At 37.8% G+C, this 10,776-nt stretch overlaps 1 protein-coding gene across 1 annotated transcript in view; it reads right to left on the reverse strand.

The window, feature by feature from the left end:
• The window catches only part of KAT6B (K(lysine) acetyltransferase 6B), a 166,919-nt gene extending 160,812 nt beyond the window's left edge, over positions 1–6,107 (reverse strand). The window contains exons 1-2 of the mRNA XM_006765269.2: positions 6,033–6,107; positions 2,845–3,723 (exon numbers count right to left, since the gene is read on the reverse strand). Of these exons, the coding sequence (XP_006765332.1) occupies positions 2,845–3,465 (621 nt within the window). The 5' untranslated portion in view covers positions 3,466–3,723; positions 6,033–6,107. The remainder of the gene's footprint in view (positions 1–2,844; positions 3,724–6,032) is intronic.
• Positions 6,108–10,776: the final 4,669 nt, after the last annotated feature.

The following is a 10,776-nucleotide window of genomic DNA, read 5'->3' on the forward strand; positions in this document are numbered from 1 at the left end:
GGTGAAGCAAAAAATATTAGCATTAGTTTCTTTTAGGTAAGAAACTCAAAATATTTTCTACAGTACAAAAACTGTTCACATTAGCTATTTGATACTTTGGATCCCTCTGAGAATCTGATAAAAACTATAGACCCCTGCCCTGGCCAGTTTGGCTCAGTGGATAGAGCATCAGCCTGCAAACTGAAGGGTCCCAGGTTCGATTCCTGTCAAGGGCACATGCCCGGGTTGTGGGCTCGATCCCCAGTGGGGGGCTTGCAGGAGGCAGCCGATCGATGATTCTCATCACTGATGTTTCTATCTCTCTCTCTCCCTCTCCCTTCCTCTCAATAAGAAAAATATTTTTAAAAAATAATACATAATATATAAAAATATATTTTAAAAAAACACAAAAAACAACAACTCTAGACCCTGACCCTAGAAAAACATGTGGATACACATAACTGTTCCATTTCAGGGGATTAGTGGTATACCTTCCCCATACTCATTCATGGACCCAGGTTAAGAATTTCTATTACACTTACTTAGCAAGTTTACATGGTTTTAAACTATTTACCACTAGCAATCTCAAAGGGCAATTGTGATGCAGTTTTTATCATGCTATTGTAATATACAACACAAACAATATAATATAGTATGGCCAAAATGACTTGACCTGATTTTCACTTATTAGTGTGTGTGTTTTTTAAGAACTAGATTATAATTACTGAATACAACTGATCTCCAAATCTCATCAAGCAAAAATTCTAGGACACATTTTCTCAGCTTTCCTTATTATATGATGGTGCCAACTGGACAATTTAAAGATCAGCATCACAAAAAAAAGCAGTAACAATTGCATGCTAAGCAATAAATTGCTCTCAATCCTAGACACTTTCAGACATGAATTTTCCTTTAGACTAAAAATACTTCAGTACAGATGCTGTAAAAAAAAAAAAAATACGATAAGGTTAGCAAGAAATGGTGGGCAAGGTGAAAGAAAAGGAAAGGGACTGTGGAAAATTTGAAGTCATTTCTCTATCACAAGTAAAAATATCCTCTGGATCACAAAATTATTGAAACATATTAAATTGCCTAAAGCTGCCTGAATTAGTCCACATACCTGATCATTATAAAACCTTAATATACCTTTGGGTGATGTATATATTTTAAAACCAAAGATATTCAAATCCATCAAGAAATGGCTGTATATTCCCTTGAGGAATCTCCTCAAGGGATAAGCTTTTATAAAAATACTTAATGAGAAACAGAAGTGCTTAGTGTGGCTGTGTCAGACACAGGAATTAGGATTTGAGTCACTTGCTTTGAGTCACATTTTTTTAAACAAGTGTTATTTAAAAGAAAATTCCCTAGGTTTACTTCTTTCTTTATGTCCACATTCTCTCACAAAGAACTGAGAGTTGGTTACACAAACACAAATACCAGCAAAGGGTAAAATAAATGTTGAGGAAAACTAATAAAATAAAAATATAGTTAAGATATAAACTCTAGGGTTCATATTGGTCCATGGAAAGGCAAACCACCTGGTCCTGCCCAGTTTCTAGAGCTGGGTCCCTATCAGCTTAAAGCACTGAGGGCAGCAAGGTCAATCGTAAGGGTTGGCAGTATCCAAAGAGAAAAAATACCCCCCAGGAGCACAATGTTTCCTAACAGTTTTATTTCCATCACTTCTAAAAATGTCATTAACATTTACAGCCACCCTTTCTATCCAATGGTTAAGGTTTTAAAAGATGTAAAGTCAACTGATATAAATGCATCCACTTGCCCAAAGGGCAGACAACAAGCCTGAAAACTGGAGGGCCTGGATTATTATAGACAATTTTGCTATTGCTCTATTTTCGTTTATTTTGGGGAGTAATTTCAGTTGCTTTGAAACAAAACAAAGAAAAATCCCACTCAATCAAAGAGCAGGAGTATAGCAGTAACTAAGAAGAAATCTGCCATATATGTATAAATACTACAGAAATAGCATAAGGCCCAGAGAAACCAAAGAGTATAAGAAACGTTATGAGACAAAATTTTCATTTTCAATCTCTAAGAAGAAGCAATAATAAATGACTTCAAATTGAAATAGGCAGGACTTAGGTCACATATTAAAACAATTCTAGGAATGCATAGACTATCAGTATTAAAATAATTGGTCTATAAATTCTTCTTCTCTGAAAATAATAAGAGGAAAATGTCAATTATGCCTCAATAAAGCCAAAACTAAAGATAAATAATAAATAATAAAAAGAGAAAAATATACAGTGGCCTTTCTTAGGTTTTTTAAAAATATATATGATCCTGCCTTGAGGAAGGAGGATTAAAGTTATCTATCCTGGTCCCTTCAAGAGCTCACCAGTTAGCAGGTTAACAATTAGAGTTTAAAAAACAAATCACAACCCGGCTGTGGTGGCTCAGTGGATTGAACGTCGTCCCATGGATCAAGAGGTCCCAGGTTCGACTCCCAGCAGGGCACATGCCTGGGCTGCGGGCTTGATCCCCAGTAGGGGGTGTGCAGGAGGCAGCAAATCAATGAATCTCTCTCATCATTCATGTTTCTATCTCTCTCTCCCTCTCCCTTCCTCTCTGAAATAAATAAAAACGTACTTTAAAAAAAAACACAAATCACAAAATCACCACATTAAATTCTTAATCAACCAACAAGGAAGCCCTCAATACATTGTAAAACAATACAGAACACTTAGATTGTAAGACAGTACATACATTTTAAAATATAAAAGCCTGCTCTAAGGCAAAACATTCAAACTTGACTCAGAACTTTTGTCCTTAAAAAATTGAACTGAAACTATACAAGTTGAACGGGCAATATGTAGAATGCATTAACATTCTCTCTTCACTTACCTGGTCTTTCTCATGGGGTAGAAGGCTGACAGGTGGAAGCGAGGATGGGAAAGCACTGGGGTATTTGGGAGCCCCTTTGCCGTCTGAGCTTCCGTAATTGACCCTGTACTGCGGTCCGTCTTTCAGTAACCTCCCATTGTTCACTGCGCGCTTGGCCCCCAGCCGCAGCCGCTGCTGAAAGGCTGGGTTGGTGGTGGTGCTTGTGAGGTCACTTTGATTTCTGAGATACTTCTCTATGTTCTTCAGGGAGGAGCCGTTTGGCTCCTCAAGTCCTTCAATTGCTCTCCTTAAAAGTTTGTTCCAATCCACATTGCGAAGATCGTTACATGTTCCTCTAGACCCCTTGGTTGACTTAGGAAAAGTGCCTGGTTTAACTGCTGAGAAGCGCCCAGGGTTGTCTGGGTCCTTATAGGAGGCAAGGCCTTTGTTGGTGACTTTGAGAACGGAGCCATCCTGAACACTGAGCTCCAGCTGTTCAGAGACCGTCTTCTTATCCAACCCATGGGAAGTACTGACTGCATGGCAGATTCTCTCTTCAGAGGGCCTTTGCTTTTGCTTTTTTATTTTCTGGATAGCTTCAAGAATCCACTCTGTATAAAGTGGGTTTGCAAGTTTTACCATGGTTGACAAATGACTTCTTCAATACAAGAGTTACCCATAGAGGTTCTCCTTGTATTTAACAGAACTTGCACATTTAAAAGTCATTTACAATTCAACAAACGGGTAGAGTACTCCAAAACATATTAAGCAACAGCTTACAAACATCCATCCTTAATTGATTAAAAAGAGGACCATCAGGCAATGTTGATAGATGTCTTATTTAACCAACAGGAAAGACTGCATTCGGGCGAAAAACATCTTTATGTAGGAAGTCAAGACCTTGAAGGATAAAAAGGGGGGAAGGCTCTTAATAAAGAACTTCTAAAAATAAATTAAAAGACTCTTTAGTATTACTTTTTCCAATGCAAAATGATCCCAAAAGTAATATCAGGAAAGTATTATCTGACAAAGTCTCGGTGACTATATTTTCCAACCAGAAATTGGGTCTCAGTCTGAGAAATAATTTTTTTTTTTTAGGATTTTTTCACTTATTATTTAATAAGGTCACTTACGGGGCATTTAAGAGATCACATCTAAGTTATATATTTAATGGATAACCTTTATTGAAAGTAATAAAAATACATGAAAGTGGTTCAAGATATATGTCTATCATAATCATAAAATCAACATCAAAGAATAAGTCTATGATACAAAAAATCTGATGGAAGTACATTAAACTTACTTTAAGAAATCTTACACTTAAAAAAAAGCAATAATCCTAATTCTTCTATTTCAGCTAGATATTCTATTTCTCAAGCCTCACACATAAGAAAATTTCGCCCAGCTGGTGTGGCTCAGTAGTGGAATGTCAGCCCATAAACCAGGAGGTCACGGTTCGATTCCTGGACAGGGCATATGCCTGGGTAGCAGGCTAAGTGGTTGGAGCATCGGTCCAAGAACCTAAGGGTTGTGGGTTCGATTCCTGGTCAAGGGCACGTATCTAGGACGCAGGTTCAATCCCCTGCCCAGTCGGGCCACATGCGAGGCAATCAATCAATGTGTCTCTCTCACATCAATGTTTCTCTCCCCTCCGCTTCCTCCCTCCCTTCTACTCTCTCTAAAAATCAGTAGGAAAAAAATACCCTCAGGTGAGGAGTTAAAAAAAAAACTGTCCTCTTTGCAATCAGTAAACTGTATGTTCACTCCATTTCCCCCCTCAGATTCAGAAACTTGTAGCTGAAGGAACCTTAGAGGTCATCCAGTCCAACTTCAAGTTATCCAGTAAAAGTCCCTTGTTTAATATCCTAACACATGGGCCGGGCCAAGTCTCAAAATACTTCCGGTAATTGAAATTTGTCACTTTTTTCAAAAAATATATTTTTATTGATTTCAGAGAGGAAGGGAGAGATAGAAACATCAATGATGTGAGAGAATCATTAATCAGCTGCTTCCTGCACACCCGCTAGTGGGGATCAAGACACTCTATCCACTGAGCTAAACCATTTAGGCCGAGAATTTGTTACTTTTTGAGGCAGCTCACGCCACTGAACAGATCTAACTGTAACATATTTCTTATTCAAAGGGGCCAAAATCTGCCTCACCATAATTTCTACCATGCTAGTCCTACTGTCCCTGGAACAATCTCAAGAAATTCTTATTAATTCTTTAATAAGACAGGATTTCTAATCTTTGAACACTGAAAACCACTGCAATCAAATCCCACTCTACCTCCAGCCCCACTTTAGACCACTCCTATCCCAGTGCCTGAACACCTCCACATATCACATGGCTTCCAAGCACCTCCTTCCTTACTGCTTACTGGCAGTCTGGGCATTATCCAATTGTAAATGCAATCCAAGGTTCCGTGAACTTTCTTGGCAGCCATGCCACACACTGGCTATGCTAGGCATGCAGTCCAACTAAAAAACTCAAATCTTTCAAAAATGCTCTCAAGCTGAATCTCCATGCCCTTTTTTGTGCAAAATTAAATGCTGAGATTTAAATTTCACTACAGTTCAAGTTAATCTTATTGGTTTGAGGCTATCTTCCAACCTATTAAAGGCTGCTTTGCTTGATTCTGTCATCTGTCATCTGCAAATCTAATAAGCATGTCCCTCTGTGTCATTATATAAATCTTTTGACAAAAATGTTAAGACTTGTAATATGGTGTATTTAAGAATGCAATCATAGTGCAACCATTTTCACGATAGAACACAAGAATCGTTCTGTGTTAGGAAGCTTAGAACAGGAAGCTGACCTTTCCAAAGTAAAATGGTTTGGGGCAAAATTTCATTAGAAGACATTTTACTGTGTCCAAGTAATTATTTCATCTTTCATCATTTATTCAACATGAATCAACTAATTTAATTTGATTCCACAAAATACAAATGCAGAAAGCAGGAAAAGAGACCACAGAAAAGTATCCAATACTGCAAAGTTGCTTTCAGGCATCTTGATTACACAAGCAGATGAGCATACATTTTTAAAACAAAACGTATTTCATAACTAATAAATGCCCTAAATATACCTTCATGACAAGCTGTTACCACAGTCCTTACCCACAATCAAAAGAATCATTCATATCTATTACCAACACATTTCACTAAGACTGACTTTTTATATCTTAAAAATATAATAAGGGAAAATACCAGAATTGGGACTCCGAATGTTTTAATAGTCCATGACAAAAAAAGAAGATTGTCCAGATCTTCAGGCAAATCTGCCAAAAGAAAAAAAGTAAATGTTAATTTGGGCACGAGGAAAGCCCTTAAATTCAGCAACCAGCTAAGACTCTCCTCGCTATTCAATACACACAGCTGCAGTGAGTTAAGTAATTAGTACACTACCTTTGGTGATGCATTCACTCTTTCACATCACTAATGAGTATTTAAGAACAGAGGATTCGGGACAGGAAAGAAGTCCTAAAGCAAGTGACTAAAAAGGTAAATTTTGCTCTTCAAAGTCACACCTGCTCTCCAAATGTTAAAAATCAGGTATGTGATAGGGAATAATCTCATCAAGGAAGGAAAAAAAATTCTATTACTCTAACAGCCAGGCAGGTATAACATTTTTTTCCTCTGGAGAAAAAGATATAAAAGAATCAAACATTGTTTAAAAGTCACTATTAACTTTCCCAGGCAATTTTCGCTATTTGTCCCAAAGGTCACCTGGCATCTTGGCACTGATTGGTATCAAGATCAGGCCTATTAATTGCACCTAAGAGGGATGTACAAGTTTCCACGATAGTAAGGATGTGTTTACCCAGGTCATATTTTAGGACAGTATTGATCATTTTTACTTCAAAGGCAAAAAATAAATTTAAAACAACACTATGAATAACTGCATCTTATACAAACAACCCAAGCAACCTTAGGTCCCCCTTATCCCTCCCCCAGCCACAGATACACACCCGGCTCCTCAATTTAATCTCAAAATTAGCTCTCATCTGACACCAACCAACAGAGTTAATTACGCAGAAGCAGATGTAACTCAGCAGCTCTTTGCTACAAGCAGAATCAGTGTTTTTTTAACACACACATAGCTAGGAGAGGAGCAAAATCAGAAGTCTCTTATCTGTGGCCAATTCTTGACTAAACACATGTATATTATCCACTTTGTATATTATCCACGGGAAATTTTTTAATTTTAGGCTGCTTTGTTTGATTCCACTGGCCCCACTGTAAATTGGTATACCCTAAGAGAATAGATTGAAAATCAATTTAAGTCTAAGCAGTATCTAACTAGAAAGACAAATCCATAGCAAAGAAAATGCATAATTCATTCAAAAGCCAAATAGAAATGCTTTTTCCCCCTCCTGATCTGGAATTACCCGTACCACTTCTTTTTTTCAGAGCACTAGGATTTGTTTTATATGCACTATCAGTGCAACCCTAAAAATCATTATTCTCTTTTCATTTTTTTCTATAAAAACTTGAAAGTTGGACTAAAAGGCTATCAAAACAGGGCTGAATCATTTCAAATTAATTTTAGAGACTCCTGCTACATCAAATTACATTATTCTACTTTCTGAAGTTTTGAATCTCTTTATTTTTAACTACAAAATAATATCAGTAAATTATATGGTTGTATCATACAATCATAATAAAACACTTTGCATCACTCATTACAAACTATTCTAAACAGATCTAGAGAAATGCTTAGTCCAATGCTGAGTGTTTGGCTTCATTAGTATTATATAAATATCAGCACTGTTCAGAAATATTCATGGCAGCATAAGAGGAGTCAAAATACCCTGGATCATAAGTATTATGTGAAGCTTCCTCCAAGCTTTTACTAAAGCTGTGTGTTGTTTCAAAAATCAATGTCATAACACTGGAGTCATGAGATTATAGATGAGCCAAAAACAGTGGTAGAAAAAAATAAAGATTAATAATAGAGTTTACTCTTTTGTCATCGAGAATTTTACTTGCTAAGTTATTTTTAGCTCTCACTTTTATATGCTCCTGGAATTTTTCATGGCCTATTATGTAACTGAACAAGGATCCACAAATCTTAACAGTATCTTCTGAAACGGAACATAACACTGCTTAAGGGAAGGGACATGAACTTCTTTTCTTCTATAACCATCCAGAACAGACTTTTGGCAGAGCTGCTCAAAATAGTGTCCTCGGTTAACAAATATCTGCTGTCTGACAACATCCAACATCATCCATATGGTGATATTTGTTAACTATCAAGTCCTGGATGCAACTATGTTCCCTAAAATTACTGCTTGAGGCCCAAAACATAGGAATTGGGAGGTAAGATTATAAATACTAATCAAAGAGAGATCAACCAAAGGACTTATATGCAAGCATATAGGCCTAACCATTGGACACGGACAACAGGGGGGTGAGGACATGAGTAGGGGGATAGGGAGTAACGTGGGGATAAGGACACATATGTAATATCTTAATCAATAAAAAATTTTAAAAAAATACTAATCAAAGAACAACCAACAAATACTTAACCCTTTGAGTGCCAACCAATATCCTAGCAACTATGCTAAAATTGCCAAGGCATTTTTGCTGATTTTACAGCAGTTTAGGAAAAAAATTATGAATCGCAAATAAATGAAGTTACATATTCAAAAACTTAAGGAAACCTTTACTACACTGACATATTTTGCAATATCAGCATCACTAAAAAAAGCAGACTTAGAACTGGATGCCATTTCGAAGCTTTGATAGCGCTCCCGGCACTTTTGGCGAAAGACAGGAGGAGCACGATCGCTCTCCCCGGCACTCTAGGGGTTAATGGAGGTGGTGTTCTTCTATGGCAGGTGCTATGGGGTAAGAGGCAATTAAGCACTCTTTGGTGGTGCCTCAAAAAGTTAAACATGAAATTACCATATGGCCCCACCATTACACTTCTAGGTATATATATACCCCAAAGAAATTAAAGTGGGTACTCAAATAGAAAACATCTACAAATTCCTGACAGCACTAGTCACAATAGCCAAAAATCCAAAACAGCTCAATGTCCACCAACCAAAGAATGGATCAACAAAATGTGGTATCTATCCTTACACTCGACTATTATTCAGTCATAAAAAGGAATGAATGCATGGAGGAAGCAACCAATCCATGTTTCTCTTTCTCTCTTTCTCTCTCCCCCCACCCCCTTCCCTTCTCTCTGCGGTCAATTTAAAAAAAAGAATGAGGTACTCATGCATGCTACAATGTACAATGTGGATGAACCTCAAAAACATCTTGTGGCCCTGGTCAGTATAACTTGGTTGGTTAAGCGTTGTACCACACATCAAAAGGTTGCCAGTTCCATTCCTGGTCAGGCCACATACCCAGGCTGTGGATTCGATCCTGGTTGGGGCAGGTGCAGGAGGCAACCGGTTGATGTTTCTCAGTCACCTTGATGTCCGCCCCCCTGCTTCCTCTCTCTCTAAAATAAATACATATTTTTTAAAAAATTAAAAACATGTTGTGAAAGAAGCCAGACACAACAGGTGACATATCATATCATTCTATTTACATGACACATCCAGAATAGATAAATATATAGACAGAACATGGATTGGTGGGGCCTGTGGAAGGGCGGGGTATTTTGGATTGATGAAAATGTTTTGGAACTAGGTAGAGGTGGTGGCCACATAACCCTGTGAATATACTAAATGTCACTGAATTGTTCACTTTAAACTGTTTAGTTTTATGTTATATGAATTTTGCCTCAATAAATTATTTTTTTTGAAAGAAACAAAGCACTAAACTATAATAATACCAACCATTTTTTGACAAGTACTATGGGCCCGGCACTTTACACAGATTATTTGTAAACCTTAAAACAACCCTGTAGGGTAGCCAAAGAAAAATTGAGACCTGAACTGGTCAAGACCTCAGACCACTAAATCAAGAAGGATTTTAATTCAGATGCTAAAACCAAAACACTTCCCCTCCCTCCACTGGTTTTCAAACTGGGCTCCCTGGATCTCTTGTGAAAAAGTGCCTTGAATATCACCTGCCCCTTGTGTGTTAAACACTAGGGTCACCACCTGCTTCCACCAAAAAAAGCACCTCCACCTTAACTGCTCATATACAAGATTCACTTAAAAGAAAGGTTTCCCCTGATTACAGAAGAAAAGAAGTCTGGAAAAAACTGTGACTATTCCTTGCGTAATGTGGACAGGCAGAACAACCCTTGGATGGATGGGCCTTAACTGGACCTTGAAGAACTTGGACCACTGCCTGGTCTCTTCACCCAAATTCAAATCCTTAGAAGCCATACTATTCTTTGTCTAACAGGAAAGCTTTTTGCTTTCTTACTATTTTGGCATTCATTTTCTATTTTGCATTATGCTTATTTGTGTACTGACCTCTTCTCCCTTACTAGATTATAACATTCTTAAGAACAGGATTCAGTTGGGCCGGAGTGGCTCAGTGGTTGAGCTTCGACCCATGAACCAGGAACCCAAGGTTCAATTCCCGGTCAGAGCCCATGCCTGAGTTATAGGCTCAATCCCCAGTAGGGAGCATACAGGAGGCAGCTGATTAATGATTCTCTCTCTTATCATTGATTTTTCTAACCCTCCCTCTGAAATCAATAAAAAAAAATTTAAAAAAAAATAAAAACAGGGTTCAGCCTGGCTTATGTGCTCAATGGTTAAAGCGTTGGCCTGCACACTACCTACCGGGTCTCAGGTTCGAAATCCATCAAAGGTACATACCTGGATTGCAGGTTCTTCCCAGCCCTGTTTGGGGTACACACAGGAGGCAACCAATTAATGTGTCTTTCTGACACTGATGTTTCTCTCTCTTTCTTCCACCTTTCCCTCGCTTCCACTTACTCTAAAAATCAATGGAAAAAATATCCTCTGGTGAGGATTAACAAAACAATAACAGGATTCATGGATTTCCCAAGACCACAACTTGAACATAAGAG

This window comes from Myotis davidii, unplaced genomic scaffold (assembly GCF_000327345.1).
Source record: "Myotis davidii unplaced genomic scaffold, ASM32734v1 scaffold2161, whole genome shotgun sequence".
In the NCBI taxonomy this organism is placed as follows: Eukaryota; Metazoa; Chordata; class Mammalia; order Chiroptera; family Vespertilionidae; genus Myotis; species Myotis davidii.